Source organism: Gallus gallus, chromosome 15, assembly GCF_016699485.2.
Source record: "Gallus gallus isolate bGalGal1 chromosome 15, bGalGal1.mat.broiler.GRCg7b, whole genome shotgun sequence".
Lineage (NCBI taxonomy): Eukaryota > Metazoa > Chordata > Aves > Galliformes > Phasianidae > Gallus > Gallus gallus.
This window is the reverse complement of record NC_052546.1, coordinates 9,593,835-9,615,265: the sequence shown is the minus strand read 5'-3', so window position 1 is coordinate 9,615,265 and position 21,431 is coordinate 9,593,835. Positions and strand designations below refer to the sequence as shown.

Here is a 21,431-nt window from a genome sequence, read left to right as displayed (position 1 = left end):
ATACTCAGATTAGTATTTCATACAAAATAAATACCACATACAGTTTAATGCTTGCAAAGAAAAACTACAATGAAGCATTATGCAAGCTATCCCAAACAGCACTGCCAATCTACCTGAGTCCTACCATCAAGTACCATTTAATCCTAAACCCCTCTAAAAAGCAGTGATGAAACGCAACAAACAATTCTTTGGAAGACAGCATCCAAAGTATTGAAAAGTACATGCACTTATTTTAAAGAAAGCAGTATTGCATGCACCATTTTACCTCCTAATTTACAAGCAAAGCATGACAAAGCAAAAGTTCTTGTTTCAGCCTCATGGCCTCTCTCAAAATTCATTCAGACCATCAAACTGATTTAACAAGTGTAAAACGTCATGTGCTATCTGAAACCTTAACGAACGAAAGGTTAGTGGGCTAGCACATCCAACTATTCTTTATTCAGAACATTTTTGTTACAGCTAAGAGACTAAGCAGGAAAAACGCTTTAGCAGAAGTGAAAAAATGAGAGCTAATACATCATCTCACCACAACAGGCAATGTGAAAAATAAAGAAGTATATACAAGAAATTCCACATCATAAACACTCCAAGCCCACTGAACTGGACTATCTTACAACAGCTGGTTCAAAAGCACTACCATTCTGCCAAATTAACTGAAGCAGTAACTGAGTGAACACAGGTCATATACATTCATCTGTTTTACTGATGGTGCAGGATAAAGATACCAAGCACACAATCATCACTCTGTTAGCAGCGACATTAGCAGTTATGCAAAGTTTTCAGCTGGCAGAGGACCATAACAATTTTGAGCAAAAAGAAACTGATGCCATGTTCCAATGAGTTATTCTTAAGCCTTGGGGTTGCTGCAGTACTTTCCCAGCATGCACCTGCTTAAGAGCAACTCCAAGTGCACAGTTCTCCCATTCCCCCACCCAAAGCACCAAGCTAATATAAGCACCGAGCTCAGCAAATCCCAGCAATCCCTTCTAAAACATAGCAATGGCAGAAATATTCTGAATAACAATTATTTTATCAGCTGTTACTGGACAAAGAGAACGCACATTTTCAACACTTCAAAATAACTGGATTTGGAGGTCATTGAAGACTGCTCCTTCAGTGAGGGTTAGCTGGCAGACAAAGTAGCAGGTCATATACTTCTCCCTTCCCCCTACTGCCCTCAGAATCCCTTCTGAAGGAAAGATTTCTCAGAATCAAGCAGTGTGAAAACATCTTTTTGTACTCAAGAGACTGCAACCTGCAGCATATAATTTAGAATTATCTTTCCAAACAGGGGGGAGAAAAAAGGGGAAAGGGGCAATTTAAGTTTTCTTTTTTCCTTTATGTCATTCACACATGTCACCAGAGACTGCAAGATGCAAATAACAATTTTTAAATGAAGTGAACACGGGAATAAAATTAGGGTGCTTAGCAACACTGTTTTCCTAGTTTTTGTCGTCGTTGTTTTTCAAAACAAGTATAAAGCAGGTAAGCTTATAGAAAGAAATCATCAAAACATTTCTGATGAAGCACCTTCAAAATTTGTGATAAATTACTTAAATAAGTAAATCGGAGAACATAGCAGCTAGCAATAACAATTTCATATGTAGCTTTCACCTCATCACAGAAGTAAGTTTTCTTGCAAGGAGTCTATCAGTTTGGGCACCAAAGATAGAACTACCAGGAAGCACACATAAGGTTAATTTAATAGACAAAATTTGACATCTTAGACATAGCTGCCTCTATCAACTCAACACACAATTAGTGCCTTCTTTTCTGAAAAATAAAAGAAATACAAGAGTAAAAATATATATTTAACCTCATTATGAAACATGGACCTTCTTAGTTCTAATCTAGTACCAATTTTAGGGCTCACCGTGAGAGCTTGAATCTCTTCCTCTGCCTCAGCTGTGGTCTCCTCTAGTTCAGTTTTGGCCTCACGGAGCTGATTCTCCAGGGCTGTCCGTGCAGCCTGCAGCCCAGTAATTTGAGATTCCCGCTCCTGGAGTGTCAGCTGCAATTCTGTCAACTGTCTTTTGAGTTCCAGCTTCTGTTCTTCGTGCTCTAGACCAACCTGAAGAACAAAAAAGTAGCATCCAAACACAAGTTAGTTACAAAGAAAAACACAAAGCAATATAATCTAATTTCAATCCTCGATTCAGGATGACATTGCCATTTCTATCCCAAAACCACCTCATAACAGATTGCTTAAGTGACTGAGAAGTAAAGGATGCTGCTTTGTCTGCCTAAAAGCCACTCATTTGCTTTGAAAAAGATCAAAAGCATCTTGAAATGAAAAAAGAAAACAAGAATAGTTCCAGCTGTGACTCAAATATCACATATAACACGCTGATGTAAAAAGCATTACCGTTGAAGTAGTTTGTGCTGACATTTCTTCACGGAAATTATTGCATTCAAGAATCTTTAGACATAAAGACAATACTAATCTTTACATATATATATATATTTAGGTTATTTTTGAAGAAACCAAGCAAATAACCTTGCTCTGGGTTTACTTGAGTAGCTTCTGCTCAAGGTTCTCTTGAGGCATAGTCAAGGATAAATATGTCATTTCCAGTAATGGAAAAGAAATGAACAAGCAACAAAGCAGACCTTGGTGCTCAAATCAATTCCAAATTTTAGCACCTTCTTCAGGATGTTTGCATCCCATGTGACTCTGTTGTGTTGCAGATGTGAGAGAAGCCTGCCAGAAATCTTACACTGGTCCCAGCCAACTTCCAGTCAAACAAGGACAAGTGCAAGTCATCCGACCCTCTTAGCTAAAGGCAAAATTTCAGTCTGAAATGAAAATTATCAGAGCAATACTGGAGAAGGTAGAAGATCTGAAGTGGATTCAAACTAGCTGATATAAAACTAAAGAACTAAACATGTAGCACAGGTCACAAAAAAATGCAGGTTTTCACACTACTGTTAATTTTTTTGAAAACTTCAGAAAAATGTGCATGAGGGAAGAGGTCTCCTGTTTTCTTACAGCACTTCTGTTGTGTCATTTGCTTTCTACTCTGTAGACTCTAGGCCTACAGTTAAGCCGATCATTATACATAGCTAAGCTTTAATTCTTTACTCCATAATCACTCCAGCTGAAAAATATAATATTGTAGAAAAAAATACAAATGAGATTCTGAGAAAGCAAGAAGACCTAAAAGCTTTACACTTACTCTAATGAACAATCTTTTGTATTTTCTCTCTCTCCAGGAGAAGAACTCCTGGGGGAAAAATACTGCTAGACTAAAATAAATGATTACACATTAAAATACCATTTTTAAGACACACAGAACGAAGACAACTTAATTCTAATCATCACTATGATACTTAAAACGAGATACATTCAAGTAAGTTTGGAAGGATTAAACTCATTTTCACCTCTCGCAGCCTAGTCTCCAACTCTAGCAGGCGGTTCTTGTCAGTGTGATCTTGGTGACTCATCTTTTCCAATTGTTCCTCTAATTTTCGATTCTGGGCCTCTAACTTTCCAGCTTGGGTTTCCAAGTAGAACTTCTGTTGTCTGAGCTCTGAAATCATCTCCTCTTGGGCTTTCCTGATAGGAGAAAAAACAGAAAGCCAAAGCATCCTTATATAAGGCCTTTCAATATAGTGAAGCAGGGAAGACAAGCTCCCTACTACACTGAACATGAAGTTCATAGCTTAAATTCTATGCTTTTATTTAAAGAAAAAAAAAAAAGCCAGCTCTCTTTTCCCATCAGCAAAAGATGCACGTACTAGCAGATTCATCCACATATGCCCAGAGCATTAAAATTTCATGTTTGCAACTTGCGAAAAAAACAAATTCTATACATGATTATCTAACACAATATTTAAGGTATACTTCATTCTTATCATTTCACCAATTCCTTGTTACATATTTTTCTTTATAGGAAAAATGAATGGCAAGAATAGTTGTTTTTGCACTATATAATTCCATGAGATGAGAGAAATTGAAGGGTTTCTGGTGGGATTTTTGTTCATTTGCTTCTAGAAGATGAAATGGACCTAGAATAAGTTTTTAACTTGACCTGCATCGAAGCAGTGATTTGTTGTCTCTGAACAATGACTTGTGTGCATAAGAATTTTGAGCCTGCAACCTCTCTTCAAAGCAACAATTAGCATCTGAAATGGATATTCTCATGCAAAACAAACAGTACTCTTCCTACATTATTTACAACTCCTGGAATAATTTTACCATGTATTGGAAATTTCTTTCCACTTAAAGTCTAACAAAGCTCTACATATATTAATGAATTAATATTTTAACAAGTTCACTGTGAGATAAGCTGTTACTAATCCTGTCTCAGAGAAACTATGTGGCTTGCCCAAGATCAAATGGGAAGACTAAAAAGGCTAAAAATAGAACCCAAATCTTCTGACTCACACTCACACTTCTGTGCATTGCACCTAAAACCCTCTCCTGTCAACCTGTGCTTCGTGTTAGTTTTTTTTTTTTTTTTTTTTTAGTTTATCTGTACAGATTATTGGCAGACAGAACTGTCATATGAACTACCTGCTCAGGAAGCTGATAACCATTAACTTCCTCAGATACTGATGGAACAAAAACTAGCCAAGTCCCACACTCCTTTGAAGGGTTTAAACCACTAATTCTCTTCAAACATGCTCAGATTGATTATAGCTTTTGTGGATTCAAAATGCAGTCCAGCAACAGATTCATACATATTCACCACCACAATCCACAAAATAAGCACAAACTCATTAGCTATCTGCATTTATAAACACAGGCATAATAAAGCAAATTTCCTCTCAAAATGCTGCTGATTCTGTAATATCTTCTAGCAATTCAGCAACGTTAGGTTAATTGACAATATTTCTTAAACTATTTCAAGTAATATTTTCAAGCATTATTTTTGTTTGTTTTGTTTTCTATTGAACTCTAGTAAAGTGTCCTGCTACCAGAGGATCTTTTAGCTCATCTAGCTCACGCGAGGTCTTATATCCAGTTCAGCACAATGACTGCAGCACTAGACCTTGCATATGTTTCCCAGGTATGTGCTGAGACACTACGTGTGTTTTATTTCAAATTGAAGATAAGTTATAGCTTTTCCTATCTCAACAGACTTCCTGCATGAAGTCATCTGGAGCATAAAGCAACTCAATTCAAATTTCCAGTTATTGCTGTGAATATTTCTGGCTGTTCAAGCTAGAATAACTTGCCAGATATTTGAAATATAGTAAAAACTGGAACCATTACATATCTGGAGGCATAATCAGCACTGAAAAGAAAAATAACAAAACAAAGCAACACTTTGCCAAAATTCAATCTTGGTTGATTCTATTCAATATTATAGGTGAATCCGTCCAAGTGCTGCCCACAGAGTGGGCAGAGTGCTGCCTAACACTGCATCCAGCAGCTGATGGACATTGAAAACATTTATGCAGACAGCCAAACTTAATGAATCTCCAAACTCAGTAAAAGCAAATGCTATTTTAGCCCTATCCTGCAAGGCATATCAAACAATCTGTGCTACCTCTATTGAAGTAGAATGCTTTTACGTTATTAAAGAAGCAAAAGCATTTTTAAGAGAATAAGGAATCTGAACTAAAAAGAAAAGGAAAATAAAAAGTAGACAGAAAGTTTTGATAGGGAAAAGGTCCAAGATTTCCTCCATGTTTAACAAATAAGAATTCACCACAAGAGCAATTGCTGTTGACACAGTGATTCAAGATGGCATTAGATGTTGTCCAGTAGTATCCCACAGAGGTGTGTTATAAAGAAACAATGAACTGAAACAGCATTCTGAAGTTGGGATGTCTTATGCTCCATATTACTTCTGCCTACTGCAGTAAAAAAAAATAAATCTCATTCTTGCAAATGCTTCTGGCTTAATATCTAGCTCTTTTTACTTGTCTTGTTAGCCACCAGGCAGGACAAAATGTTTATGAAAGAAATACATGTAACATTTTCCACTTGGACGTTACGTAACTGCCAGAGGAGCCAAGGAAAATATTAATATATTAACAACATGTATGTTAAAAAAGTATATATAATTCTCCAGAGGAATTTTAGACATTTAAATTGCTAGCATTAATTTAATGTAATTGGTAAACCTACATGAGACACCAGCCTCAAGAAAGAACCCAAACAATTTTGCTTGTCATGTTTGGGAAAACATGGAAGGAGGAGTAAACCACAACTACTTGAAGAACATGCACATTTTACAGGAAAACAAGCAGAGAGCACAGCAAGCTTGTAACAAAGAATTGGGAAAAAGATCCTACTGAGAACTGTTCAGTGGTGACCAGTGTGATAAGGGTTATTATACTTACATATTCCTCTGGGTAAAAAGGCTGCTATTTGCAGCCAGTTTATTGGCCTCAGACAATTCCACTATTCTCTGCTCCAGTGACCTAATCTTTGAATCCATTGCATTGATCATCTGAAAAAGAGCAATGTGCCTGTGAGATCACACAATAAAAGTGATTTTAAAAGCAATGTTTAAAAAAAAGTTTTGGAACTTTTTCCAGGAACAACACTAAAAGAATATTGATCAAATGGCTGAGAAGAAGAGCATCATGGGTGTAACTACTGGAGCTGTTTGCAAGTACTTTCTGCTGCTTTAAACTAGAGGAAAGCAACCATTACATTAGCAACTTACATTGTATTTTTAAGAAAATATTCCTGAAGATCCCTTGTAATAATAAAAAAAATACATGTACTAAAAGATATCCTTCAAGACAGTTCAGCAGCAATGCAAAACCTCAAACAAGGTTATCTTGCTAAAAATCATTGTCTCAAAAAAGCTCTTAGAACACTCTGATTTCCAGTTCAGCTACACATACCGCTTTCTGTTCAGCCAGGACTTTACATTTCTCACGCGCTTCTTCTTCGTGTCTTCTGAGCATATTCTCAAGTGCTTCCTTATCAGCAAGATCTTTCTTCATCTGGTTTTCCAAAACCTAAATGAAGACATTACTTTTGTCTAGATTACATCCATTTCACAGGACAAAGCACAAGCAGAAAGAAATTCATCAAGATAGATTATTTTTAAGCAATTCATCACATCTCAAGCAACATTAGAGCCAAGATGCAATGGCATGAAAACCCTGAAAGAGCAAACTCCCTCAGCTGTCTCTGAAGACTGAATTTTATGAAGTTTTAAGACATAAGAGATGTGCTCGAGAAACATTCTAGACTAATGCAACAGAAAACAAAAATCCCATATACCTCAGTGTGTGTGCATAGCAGAAGTGGTAAGGAAGTATGCAACCTGTGCTCACCCTAACAATATGGCTCAGAAGTCATTTTTAAGTTCTGTAATTATGCATGAGAAGGCAATTGAGACCCCATTAATTCTTTAGGTCAGAGACACCAAATGGGTGAGCTAAGACTTCTTTTTTGTGACATAAATACTAGGTACAGGACTAAAGTATTTGGTTTTGGTTGTTTGTTTTTTTTTTTTTCTTTTTCTCTTACTAAATATGTGGTTTTTTGTTGGTAAGTCTTGAGTTTTAAATCAGTTGTTAAACTGAACATCATTTTCTTCAAGGACAGGTTTTCAAAGGCATAAAGAACTGTTATAGACATGACTCTTAATAGAACTTAACAAGTCTGGACACCACAGGATATCTTTTACCATTCCAGTTATAAATATCTCATGCCTTGTATCTCTTTCATCTGGCTTCGAGATCTCCTCTACTAAACCCTATGTCATATGTCCCCATAATTCACCATCTGTCTTTTCCTTTAAACCCAAGGCCTGTCATCTTTTCCAGTTTCCATCTTAGCACTTCTCTTTTCCCAAGATTTACTTCTTGCCTTCCTGCTTTCTGTTACTCTCACCACTGAATACCACAAGCTCTAACAGGAAATCCTTTCACTTTTTCCCTTCTTGTTTCTCCCACAGAAATACCTTTTTTCTTCTTAAGTACTACATCCTCTCACAATTAAGCTAAAATGTAAAGTCCTGGGTAAGTGTAATAGATAAAAACTGCTGAAAACAGGTTATGTTTAGTACAAACAAAGATCCTTACAAAATGCACTTACTGGCTGATGTATTGCAGGTTCTTTAGAAAAATCCTTAACCACAGCACATACTCCCATTTCCCAATTTGTTTTTCCTAGTTTTAGATGGTGTCTATAATTCTATTTCTAACTGTATGTTAAAGTCTTATGCTACCCTGGAAAAGACAAAAACAAAGTGGGTGGTTTCTGTAGCTTCTTGGCAGATGTTACAGCTCCAAGAAGATGGAAATTCAGAAACATTCTAGTATTTACAGAATGTAAAACTTGCAGGTAGGCTGTGTGAATACTCTTAAATCAGAAAATCTTCAGTAGGAACCAAACTTTTTTTTCAGGATGAGAGATCCAAAACCATTTAGTAAGAATTATTTTGTCAGCAATGAACAAATTACAGTCAACAATTATGTAATTCCTACAGTTCTAACTTCAAATGTCACCTATTTTAACACAGCATTAAAAACAGATAGGGTACAAGGACATGGACTAGAAGAAAAACTCACTCATATTTCACTGATCTCTCTGAACATTTCAGAAGCTGTAATCAAGACAGCAACTCATAAGACAAAGCAATCAAAGCCCAAAGGAAACAGTTTTTCCCTGAACCCCTTCTACGCACAGAAACTTGTGGGAAGATAAGAAGATTTTTTTTACTTTGAGTTTTTCCTCATAGAATTGTTCCTTCTGTTTCAGCTGCAACTCCAGATGTTGTGCTGAGATCTGAGCCTCTCGATGCTTTTCTTCCAGCTCCTACAAGCAGCAGAGATACATATTCAGACACAGGTTGTGCACGTGTTAACACACACTGAACATTCATTGTCATTTTTTAAGGCTCTATGCTGTATGACCATGTCATAGAGGGAAAGAGGGGAAAAAAAAAACAGTGTTACAAGAGCTGCACGTGATCAGTTTTAAGCTTTATATATTGCTGCTGACCCATCCACTATATAGGCAACATACTGCTAAAGACAAAGATTTCTACTTCCACAATAAGAATCTGATTCCCAGTAACATATTCTGAGACAGGCCAAGCATGTTTTGTGAAAACAAGCAGTTAAAAACTCCTATAGCTGCAGTGGCATGGCATCACAGGAAGTTCAATTTATTTTTAACAAGGTCTCTCACTTTGCTTTCTTGCTGAAGGCCTCGATAATGGGGCACTGCTGTTATGCTTTTTATTCTGTATTCACAGAGCAGGAATAGTATTTACTTTGCCACGTTCGTCAAGCAAATGTTGTCAGAATGACTGTTTATAAATTGTTTTGAAAATGAGAAGTACAGGATGCAATATATATGGTAGGTGGTACCAGAGTATTTTTAACCTCTTTACCTCACAGCCGATAGTTGCAGCTATGCACAGCAAGGACTGAGATAATTCTGCATCTCAGAGGTTAGTTATTTTAGTAAGAGGAACAGTCTGCCATGTGAATCTATTACTGAGGATATATCTATAAACACCTTTCAATAGGACACCTCTCAAGAGCTGAGCTTAGAACTTTATGTTCCTTCCCTGTCATATTTGCCATCCTAACAATTTCTTTAGTACATCAGGCAGATCCAGGTCTGTCATTCACTACTGCTGGGTTGGCTGCTGCACAGACAAGTTCAGGTTTTGGGATGCGTGCAGGACTCCTGCCTGCCTTCACTACTGCACAGCATTGGAAAATTTCCTTCTCGTATTCTTTTTTTCCCCTCATTTTGAAAACTACAAAGATTTCTTTGCTCCAGTAATTGCAGTAGACCTCTTTTTCCAGAAGAGGAAATCAAAAAGGAGGTTCACCAAAAGTAGGTCATCTACAGTGCCAAGTACCCGAAACTTCTGCAAGAAATGGAGATTGCTGCTTTTTTGCAATTGAAATATATCTCCCAGCAACAAGAGGGACAATTCACCTCCCTCAGAAGCCCACACATTTCAGGTCCTGGCAGAAAATCAGACCAGATCAGCAACAGTTTCAAAGCTACCAGCTTCAGACTGCTTACATCTGAGTAGGAGCTTCACCAGCTTATGACAGGCACTCAATAGCCAGTTTGCACTTCAAAGGTAATCTTTTACCATTCCAGTTCTCACTACAATTCTCTATGTAGCTCTAACGTTCAATTGTTATTAGCATCATAACAACAATCTACACTTTCAAGTATTAATAAGTATCTTCTCTAGCTTGTTTCTTACTTCTTATTTAATTCTATGCAGACAGATCCAGCAGGACTTCTTAGGCACTAGATGACTACTACACAAACCCAATCCAACTAGTTCAAGTGTCTACCTCATTCTATGCAATTCTGTATCATCAGCTCCTCCGCTATCATTCTATCCTTTCTATACCAGGAAAAGTCAAAAGTGTTTGAAGAAATCAACTTGAGGGAAGAAAGAGGAGGCAAAAGGGGAGGAAAAAGAAAACAAGAACTCAGGAAAAGGAAAGACACTGTAGGATTATTTCTTCAATGCCTGCTTGACATGGTTGTTTTTTGTTTTATAAAATAAATTTGCATCTCTCCAATATTCTGTCAGAACTCCATGGAAACTATCTATGAGAAATGCTAAACATATCCCATGGAGTAAAACAATTAGCAGATATTTCTGCATTCCCTTCCAGATTTTCCTCCACAGAGAACATAATCAAAACCAATGAACGATCCCCAAATATACACAAGAGGCTTATGTAACAACAATTCAAAGTTTTACACCATTTCTAAATATAAAGTTGGCTCTGTGCCCAGCAAAGCCATAGCCTCCCACTTACCATGCATTCATGTTATCAAAACAATCTGAAAGAAAGAACACTACCAAAGATCCGGTTCCACCTTTTCATGAGAGCTCTCAGACATTCTGATGCTGAAGTCTATCTATGCAGCTACCACCCAGAACAAATATGGGTCATACTTGTCCAAATAGGCTTATATATTTCCATTTGGCCTTCTTCAGCTATGTCTACTAATGAAAATAATAGCTTTTTGTTCTTATCATATTGGCAACAGCGAAAGAGCACTCATTAGAAATGCAAATTATTTTAATTACTTCAAGATTATGCTTCTTGTCCCAGGGAAGTATTTGAAATATCTTCTGTTTGGTTCCCTGTAGACTGAAGTACCAACTCAATATGAAGTCTTACTATGTTTAACAAAGTGATACACAAGAAATTGCCAACAGAGATATGTGAGTACAAATGGATTCCCAATAAATATTACCTTTGGAGAAGAACACTTTAGATGACTAATTTTTCACTGCTTCAAGGAGTAAGCATTTCAAGTAGACCTGACCTCTAAATTCCTTTGCAATTTAGTTTAAAATCTAGATGTCAGTGATTTTATTATTGCAGAATCCTGTACTGAGTTCAGTGTGTTCCTACTGAGACAACCAGAATTTTAAAGTAGTCTTAAGATTACAGGTATAGTCATTAGGGTTAGGGTATAGTTTGTAACTAAAAGGTGCAAACAGAATTTGAGAATTCAAGCTTTTCCAGTATGAACAGTACACAAAATGAATCCCTTTATTCAACAATTTCCACCTTATTCAATGCAATTCTATGTCTTCTGTTCCTTTCCTACTCCTTTCTTACGAACTCTTACCCTTTATCTTTCATTTTCACCTCTGCTCACCAGAATTTTTTCTGCCATCTGTTGAATCTGTTGAGATTTAGTCTGAATATCTTCCTTTAGACGGTTTTCTCTTCGTTCCACAGTCTCTAATCTCTTCACTTGATTCTCCAGAGAATGGCGCCGTTCCTGCAGAGCAATTAGTAAATGCTACTTAGGCTAACCAACACTGCATTACCACAAAGGAATGAGTAGTTTTTGGAAGAAGTGAGCTGAAACTGACTACATGGTTGTCTTTTATATTTGAAATCCTCATCATGTCTCAAATCCCTTATCCTAATCACAAGTCTTTACTGCTCCTCACTGAAAATAACATCAGATTCCCTGTAAGCTTTCTTCTAATAAATAAATTATACTTTTAATTAATATATATAATTGAATAAAATAGATTAACGTCTAACATCACTTTCTTATGAAGACTTACTACAGAAACACAAGCTGTTCACAGTCGTCCAGATGAGGGTTCCTGAACTGAGACACATCCCAATAACTAACTTACACTAGGCAGACCTTTGTCACTCACCTCTGCTTCAAGCAATTTCTTCTTCATGCTTTCATTAGAATCTTCCCGATTTTGAAGTTTCTCTAACTCCTTCTCAGCTCTCTCCTTAGCTTGACGGATATTCTGAAGCAGTTCGGTTGCCTCTGAGCTAGCCTTCACAGCCTAAGTCCAAAGGAAAAGAACAGTATAAGGAAAACATATGTATAAGAACTCTTGATGTGTCAAAGCTCATAATGCCACAATGGTTAACACTCTGAATAAAATTGCTTCAGAACTTCCACTTAGCAGTCGAAAAGTAAGATAGTGTACAAACGTGCTCAGAAACCCAAATTTTAACTTCTGTCACCTAATTATTTTCTTTTTCACACACACACACACACACACTGAAAATTCAGGAGCTCTACATATTTGTCTTGCTGTGCTGCAAGTTTCTAGTTGTCTCTATGTACTTGGTAGTCCATCCCAAAGTTCAGTTCACATTTTTGGAAAGGGCTGACAGAATACTCTTGCTAAAACACTAGGAGAATGACCTGTTGGCCTATGGATAATTCCTTAGAATTACTGAAAAGAGAAAAGCAGGGTAAAGTCTGACTTTTTTGAAACTTTGTAAGTAACATTTCTAAATAGTTTTGGCTTCCTATCCATATTCCAGACTGATAACCCTCAAAAAAAGCCCTTTCTGAGCAAGTGTCAAGTTTGAAAATTGCTCTCAGTGGATTACCACGATGATCCTTCCTTCTCTGGTAAAAGACATCCCCCCAGAATTGTATCATTTAGAATAAAAGTTCTCATGCTGTTCTTAGAGTGCCTGGTTGACCACACCACAATCATTAGATAGTTCCTTTAGCTTACATTGTTAAGGTATTTTATTTCTGTTGTGAAGCATTCAAATTTTTTACTGTGAATAACTGAACTGGAAAGTGATTTTGTAATTAAGGCAGAGTATACTGGGAGACTAAGCCAAATTCAACATTCATTTTATTAGTGAGTTAAAAAGATCTGAAACCCTTGGCTTCAGAAACAAGAGATCAGTGCATACAGCATACCCAAACTGGCCCTTCAAATCAGAATTTCTCTACACTACTCCAGTTCTGACTCAGCTCTATTTGTAAAAATAAACACTGTTGACATGTCTCAAGAGCCCAAAGCACAGTGAAAACAACAAGGATTTCAGATATCAGCTTCCACCCCCTTTTCCTTATCATCCCCCATGCTATGACTAACTCTATTTCTGAGGATAAAACGAAGTGCATGCCTCCTCTGCATTAAGTTTTCACTGGAAAATCTTGTGGAAATTTCACTTTCACCACCCAGACATTACCTTTGTCAGCTTTTCCTGCAGCTCCTGGATTTTGGCTTGCTGCTCTGTATTGATCTACAGTTAAATAGAAAGACAGGGAGGGATGAAAAAAAGAATGGTAAAACCAAAACCGAGAGAAGGCTCTCTACTCATGATACCATGTTTATTTTAATTCACTTCCTAAAAATCCTTGTTTCTCCCTGTAAATCTCAATGCCACAAAATGCCCCAGGGCAAATCCACTTCCATTTTACTCACTTCTGGGTAATTTCGTATTTGGTCACCAGGTAGATTGATCAGTATGACAGAGAAATACTCAGAATTATTTTTATTTTTCATTTGCTGTTCTTTACTCACAAACAAAACCTTCACGTGTCAGTAACCTAACCTCCCAATTCAGATAAAACATAAATGGCTGTCTTTGCCTAGCTTCAGAGCACAAACAATTTAGAACAAGATGCCAGAGGACAGCTTTGTATCAAATGAAAAAGAAAAGTGATTCACCATGAAAACAAAAGGCGGGTGGGTGGAGAGGTGGGAGAGGGTGGTAGGGTGGTGAGGAGAGGGGGAGGATGTGAGTGTCTACATGCCATTGAGTAACCAAAGACACTCCTAGTTTTTGTGCATAATATGAAAGACCCAGGTAGCAAACCCTACTCCATTAGTAACATACCTTCTCTAATTTGCAATACAATTCTCCTGCTTCGCTTTTTCCTTGATCTTTAACCTGTAACTTAAATATAAAATATATAAAAGTCTTGGGAATAGTTTCAGCACACCCCATCAACATTTTGTGTAATTTAAACACAAACAGTTACACAAAATATACATAACATTGTTTGAAGAGTGGAACAGGAAGATCTTTTGTATTAATTGTACAATGCTACACTAACCTTTAGAGAACTTGCATACAACTTTTGTTTGTCTACAACAGCATTAGAAATACAAGCAATCATCAACTCCCCTCTCTCAAGAAGCCTTAAACTACCTTTTGCAATTTGTTGTGACATTCAGTAGCTTTACGTTTAAATTCTTCAGCAGCCATTCGGGACTCTCTCAACTCCGATTCATAAAGATCACTACGCCTGCGAGCTGAAATAAGATCCTCTTCCAATTGATTCATCATCAACCTCATTTCTTCTACTTGAGCTTGATATTCCTGTAGTTGTGGTGAAAGGGTAGGAAAAGGCGTTACATTTTATGGGCAAGAGAGAAAACACATGGAGGAGCAGACCCCAGAACACCAACTGCAGGCAGGAGGTGCATTTAGAACCACGTAGAACAAAAGTGAACTATTAAATAAAACAGTGACAGCTAGATAAAATAAAATGTCCATGGCGGTCCTTCTTGTTTGAATCTTTCCATTTTCAAGCCAAAACCTCAGACAAGTTAAATCACTGCATTTTGAGAGTGGCTTTATTACAGAAACACACACACACGCATATATCTATCTATCTATCAATAGATAGAAATATCTACAGATAGATATAGCTACATACAAGCAATTAAAATTACTTACATTTCTGATCTCTGAAACAAAAATGTGCCTTTGAGATGATGTCTCTACTAAATGCACAGACACTCCTTCAAGAGATATTTTCTCAGGCTGATAACATGATAATTACCCCAGATCTGCACAGTTTGGATAAAAGAAAGGAGAAGCAGAGGGATAGTGTAATACTGTGGCTCCTGGCCATCCCTTATTTTCTCTCAACAAAGTGAAAGAGGAATGTATTGCTCTGTATGGGATACAACCTAAATCAAATATTGATTTAGAAGAACTTTCAACTTCTCCCCCAAAAAGAAAAAGAACAATCCACACACATTTCTCATAAAAAATATGTCTGTATAGACAAAAATAATGATTCCCCATGCAGAATACTGCAATAACTGAAGAACATTCAGGTAAGAAAGGCGTGTGGAAAACAAGAACATTTGAATTGACTATCTCAACTGAGACTGGGTACTCATACTGACACTAGCTCATGAGAGTGCTTCAGATTTCTTCACTGGAAAAACATGAATTATGATTAGCGGAGGGTTGTTAGGGTAGTATGGTCAGGTTGCAGTTGGACTTGATGATCTTTAAGGTCTTTTCCAACCTGAGCAATTCTATGATTCTATGACTACTGTATTTATTCAGCATTTACTAAGTCCTGTAAGTATACATTTTTATAAAAGTAAACAAAAAAAAGTATTTATTATGAAGCTAAGAACAAGTACAAAAAAATGCACCTCAGGAGCTGTGCTAAAGAAGATTTTGAAGGACTGACAGTGGGGGAGTCCATTTTTCTTTTCATTTTTATATCTTACAAGACTCCCGACTACCCCCATATTCAAAAGACTAACCATCTCATGACAAACTCAGGTTTGTCATCACTCCTTCCAGACAGCCAGCTGTCCTCAGTTAGGCAAGTGATTGAACACAACCCTAATGTCAGCCTGTAATTGGCTGCAACACAGAGACCTTATGCTGCTGTTTAAAGAAGCTGAGACTTCAACAGATAGCTTTGCTATCCATTACAGGTCGTATGGTAGAATGGTTCTTTGGGTTGCAGTTCCCAAAGTGACTTTCCAATTCATGAGGCAGACAGAGATTCTCACTCCCTCCAGTTAGTCTCTTTCTATGGATGATTCTATTTTCTTGCTGGAAGGAAGCAGAGCCTTTTGATAATATGTGTACAAAAATACATTAGCTCAAGTATTTGTTTCACACAAATACACTGATGAATGAAAAAGGGAGAGCAGTTTGAAGAAAAGTGGTTTGTTCAGAAATCATAATTTATGTAGAATCTTCCTAGAAGAGTCAACTTCATCAGAGAATTACAGATATGACTACAGTTGTCATGAAAATTAGTGTTTGGGAAGGGAGGAAAATGGGGAGGGAGAAGAGAAGAAAGAGGAGATAGTTAGTAATATTTCAGTTGTTCTCATAGTCAAGTAAAAAAAAAAACAGACTACATCACTCATGAAGACACCAAACAACACGTCTTGAATATACATTGGTCACAGTTTAAAAACTATCAAGATGTATTTAAGCACATATTAGTGGACAGGCAAAGTTTAGGGTATATGCCTGAAGCAAACGTCGGGGTAGTTACGTACAAATGAGTAGACCTTTCTAAACATATGAAGAATCTGATGTGCTACAAACTGATTCGTTCATTTAGGCCTTCACCAAGTAATGACCAAGTAATGGGTCTCTAATGGAGAAGAAAGGTGCAGTGAGGCTCTAAACCATCCTTTCAGACTCCAAAGTGCTCGTGGAAAAGCTGCTTATTCAAATTACATTGGTGGGTTTCATGGATGCCTGGACTCAATTAACACTGAGTTCAACAAATACTTTAAAAAATAACACACACCAGAAAAAAAAAAAAAACCTTCAACACTCTTCAAGTACCACAGGAAAGCTGAACCTCCTGTCTTGCCCTGGAAACATCAAGTGCTTAATTACTGTTTTTGAAGATTCTAGTATGCTGTTAATTCTACTGGCTCCCTCTCAAGCTTAGGGTTCCCAACAGCAAAGCTCTAAAAGGACTTTCGCATTTCACCTCCCAGTTCCCACTGACTTAGAAATCATGATCCATGTCTTTACTGGCTAAGTTCCACCTGCTGGTATGAGTAAGCAAAAACATCTCTGTATGTTTTGTTGCAGCATTCTTGCACACAGGTCCCCAAGACCCCCACAGATACGGAAGTCTACAGCATATTACAGATCCATTTGCTGACCTAAACAGCTTTTTTAGGTCACTGTAAATCTTCACAAGACAAGTTAAAAGATTCTGAGATGAAATATTTGATTGAAAAAAATACTTGCATTATTTTTCCTCTGTTAAATGACTCTGTACTGCTCAAGAATCTATTGATATTTATCTTTACAAAAAATGTTCCACATTTCAGTATTTAAAGCAAGCTTGCTAATGAGGCATCAGAACACAGAGTAATGAGCTTTAGATCCCTTGTATTACATAAAAGAACCATCCAGAAAAATGCTGTAAAAGTCTTTGGAGGCTTGCTACATCTAGAGGGTTGGTTTTGCATTTCATAACTTTTTACATAAGTGTTGCTTATATCTGGAGAATTATTACCAAGGTTTCTGGGCTTCCTTGCCTCAAACACTGTAAAATTAGTCTGCTAATGTGCTTTGAAGATGAAAATCATCAGATAATTGAAAGAATTGTTTGAACTCCATAACAAATTTCAATTTCTTTAATATCAAGTGTAGCTATCAATTCACAAAACTGAATGGGGCTCTTTCTTGTAGAATATTTTTAATCCTAGAAGTGTTCACATTTGTTACCATATTTTTTTATTTAATTTAGACATTTTCCTTATGAACAACACTATGGATTAATGAATTTTCAATATTTTCCTGGTGGGAAAAAATTACGAACACTTTGGCAAATGGATTAGTTAGGAAAAGCCCAGTTAGGGATTATAGGTTCTATTTTCAAAAACAGATGAGCATTTTAAATGGCCAAATAAGAAAAAATAATTATAATTCAAAAACTTTAAGGCTGGTTCAGTTCTTTCCAAGGTTGAGATTCACGAACATGTTTAGAAATCTTTATAGCTTGAACATTTAAAATGGATAGTTCATTTCTAATGCAGCATAGTACTAACGCATTTCAATTTTCTCCTAAGCTGGCTTTACAAAGTACCTTCAGGATCAGGAAAATAAAACGTGGAAGTTTGGAGTTTGTGCTTAGTTACATCACTTCTCATTTTGTTTAAAAAACAACGTGGAAACACACAGACTGGAAGTTACCACAGTGAACAAACATAAAAGGAAGCCTGGCAACAGAGCTAGAATATGCCAGAGAACGCATGTTTGTAGGTGGCCACTCTACTACCCACAGAAGATATACCTGTTCTTTGATCTCTTGCAGTTTTCGGCTTTGCTCTCTGATATCATGAAGTAGCTGTAGTGCCTTATCATCTTCCTGAGACACCTCCATCCGTGCCTGCTCCAGGCTTCGCTTTAAGCTCTGCAGAAAGTGAAATGTTCAAAATACAGTCTTTGTTTTTTCAGATGGTTGTATAATAAAGATCTTTAACTATGCAAATTCCTCCTTGACTGTAGCGAAGCATCAGAAGAAAACCAAGGCACCAATGAAGGAACCATTAGAAAAAAAATCATGACTAGGGTCTTTTATCTGGATAGAATCAGCCCATTTTACAAATAACATTTACTACACTGAAATCATAGTTCAAATCTCCACTTCCTCACATCAGCCTTGGAGGAAAAAAACAGATCACAAAAGGCATCTATTATTGACAGCATTTATCCATTTTTTATCTAGTACTATTAATTCATAACCTAGATACAATCCTTCATCTTCACATTACTAACAATTTCATTCATTTTTTCTAGTTGCTCTTAAGTGAGTTAAATCCTTTAATCATTGTTAAACTTTTCCAAAGGACAGAACTGCTCCAGATTCTCAACACATATTTTACCTGCAAATTTCAACAGACCAGTAGTCCTCCTACCAACTGTGTAGGAATCTTCATCAGAAAGAGGCAAACACTATTTATTTACCTGCTAGAAACTACTATAGGAAAAAAAATATCTCTCTAAGACATGTTTTCCAAGATACAAACCCATCAGAAATGCTCCTCAATTCCCTAAAACAGTTCATTATCTGGATTGTTTTCCTTGCCAGGAGAGAAGAAACGGACTAATAACTTCAACTTAACACAAAGACTATTAACCAGAATGAGAATACCTTCACTGGAACCTTGCCAGGACAACTGGGCAGACATTCCTACTCTCATGAAAAGCGCCAAATGATCTTTGAAGACGTGGTTTTAAGGCCTCATTTTTATTTTCTATCTGAACAATAGCAGCTGTCCTAGCATCATCCCTGATATTTTGCTGGGGAACTTGATCTGTCTGAACTCTGAGTACCACACATTCAGGCAACAACACCATTGTCTCCTAATCATCTTATTTGTCCTTGAAGACCTCTGATTAGGCCCTCATCCTCTTCTGGATGAGAAACCAAACTCAAGTACATTCTAGCACAGCTAGTAAGGCAAATACATATGCATACACACATCAGGAAGACCAGAAGAGCAGTTATTTCTATATGTTTTAAGTAAACGAACACGAAACAAAGTTGAATAGAATTATCAAACAAGCCTCTGCAAACAATTCAGTGCTCCACTTTCTACAGAGAGCCTCTCGCATATTATCTTCTCTCCATCAAGTAAACTACTGAAACCACGATGGGAGAGAAGACCACCAGATTTCAGGCCTTCAGAGGGGAAAGGACTGGGATAAGGGCTCACACTGCATTCTGTGATATAGGTGGCCAGGTCCTGCTCCAGGAGGGATCGCTGGGTCTCAGAGGCTTTCAGTTCCACCTCCTTTTGGCTAAGTACAGCCTCCACCTCTGACACTCTCCGGTGCAACCGCGTCATTTCCTGCTCCATCTGCAATAAATATCAAGAGGTTATAAAGGGGGGCTTCAAAAGCTTTGTTAACTGTTACTTTCAGAGCTCTGTTTGAGAAGAATTTGCCTCCAAGAGACTTCTATGCTATATTGCTCCAAAAGGTGTTTAAATTCCGATACCATTGTCTCTGCTCCAGGAATGCACAGTTCTTCTTAAGGACAAGTAGTAAGTCTAAGTCACCCCATTCATTCAAGCTGATTGTTCATATTCAGTCATTCTTCGAACACCAGTTAGCAAAGAAGCCACAATCATTTTTCACCTGACTTGCAGAGATGGTTCACTTTAACCTTATCCCAAATCCATGCTGGATCAGGAGATGGTTTCCCCCCATCTCCTTGTCAGGAACAAATGGTCAAATCCAGAACAGACCAAGGAGAAAAGTAATTGAATTCTCATAAAAGTCTCAATCGAGCAGTGAGCTTTAAAAGACTCCACCAGGTTCCCTTTATTGGAGCACAGCAACTGTTACAAGATGTTCACCATAACCAGTGACACGACAGTAGTTATGTAAGCAGAAGCTGATGAGCTAGGAACAGAGAACCTCAGAACAGTGCTGCTGTAATTGCGCATATGACGAAGACAAGGCAAGGCCTGCAGGAAGAAGCAGTCGTCTATGTCACGCTGAGAAAAGGACTGTTTAAAATCCAGAGCCGCTTCTTGTTATGATAAAAGTATCTACAGCAACAGCATGGCCTAAATTCATCTCCCTTTGTATTGGACAGGAAGCCACCTCACTGAAGGAAAAGCACTTTGCCCACCACGAATCTGGATGATCAGCAGCATCTGACAGATCCCTGGACACACAGTGGTTGCAGATTCCTTGAGCAATGGAGACGGCCAACTGGATAAATAAATACCTTGTGACACTTGTCCTGGGCGTCTTGGAGTTCTTTGCTCTTGAGAAGAAGTTTCTTTTCCATGGAGCTGACCTTTGCTGGAGAATCCACACTTGAAAGCACAGATCTAAAAGAGCAAAGCCAAACAGCACATGAATACAGACACAAAAGGTACAGAAACCTGTGCTTACACAGCCTTAGTGAAGTCACTGGGCACTTATACCACAGTTACAAGAAAAGAAAACACAGAAGCAGCAACCACAGGCTTACAGCTGTCATTTTAATTCAAACATACAATTAAACTTGAGGACACTATATCCATGCCAAATCATCCATATACTTCTGGTTAAAACGTTCGCATTTTCCATCAGTGCTAAACAATAAACCCGAGCAATGCTTTTGTGTAACTCTTGTACAAATTTGTAGGTGTAAACCAAAACAAAACATCATCAATTTAACCATTTGGAAAGAATAATACACAGAATATTTATCTTCTTTTGTACATTATTGTTAAACACAGTTTAAAACTATAATCAAACTACAAGAGCCCTAAAAATTCAATGTCATAATCTGCACCATGAGAATTTCTTCCCTTAATTACCTTCTATGAAACAAAATTGAACTAAAACTTTCTCAACATAATCCATATTATCCCCAGAGTTCCACTTTTAAGTACTTCCCTCCGTCCCATGAGACACAATTTAACTGTACTATTCCAAACAATCTGACATCAGAAAACTGGGGGAAAAAAAATGCT

At 37.3% G+C, this 21,431-nt stretch overlaps 1 protein-coding gene across 16 annotated transcripts in view; it reads right to left on the bottom strand.

The window, feature by feature from the left end:
• The window catches only part of CIT (citron rho-interacting serine/threonine kinase), a 71,486-nt gene that overhangs the window by 27,115 nt on the left and 22,940 nt on the right, over positions 1-21,431 (bottom strand). For 12 of the 16 annotated variants that reach the window (XM_015275389.4, XM_004934401.5, XM_004934404.5 and 9 more), the window contains exons 11-23: positions 20,696-20,801; positions 19,674-19,817; positions 18,248-18,367; positions 14,368-14,538; positions 14,053-14,112; positions 13,402-13,455; positions 12,102-12,242; positions 11,582-11,707; positions 8,639-8,734; positions 6,808-6,924; positions 6,295-6,404; positions 3,382-3,556; positions 1,874-2,071 (exon numbers count right to left, since the gene is read on the bottom strand). In XM_015275389.4, coding sequence (XP_015130875.2) covers positions 1,874-2,071; positions 3,382-3,556; positions 6,295-6,404; positions 6,808-6,924; positions 8,639-8,734; positions 11,582-11,707; positions 12,102-12,242; positions 13,402-13,455; positions 14,053-14,112; positions 14,368-14,538; positions 18,248-18,367; positions 19,674-19,817; positions 20,696-20,801 — 1,618 coding nt within the window. The remainder of the gene's footprint in view (positions 1-1,873; positions 2,072-3,381; positions 3,557-6,294; positions 6,405-6,807; positions 6,925-8,638; positions 8,735-11,581; positions 11,708-12,101; positions 12,243-13,401; positions 13,456-14,052; positions 14,113-14,367; positions 14,539-18,247; positions 18,368-19,673; positions 19,818-20,695; positions 20,802-21,431) is intronic. The other 4 variants (XM_004934402.5, XM_015275393.4, XM_025155545.3 and 1 more) reach the window with 1 other exon arrangement.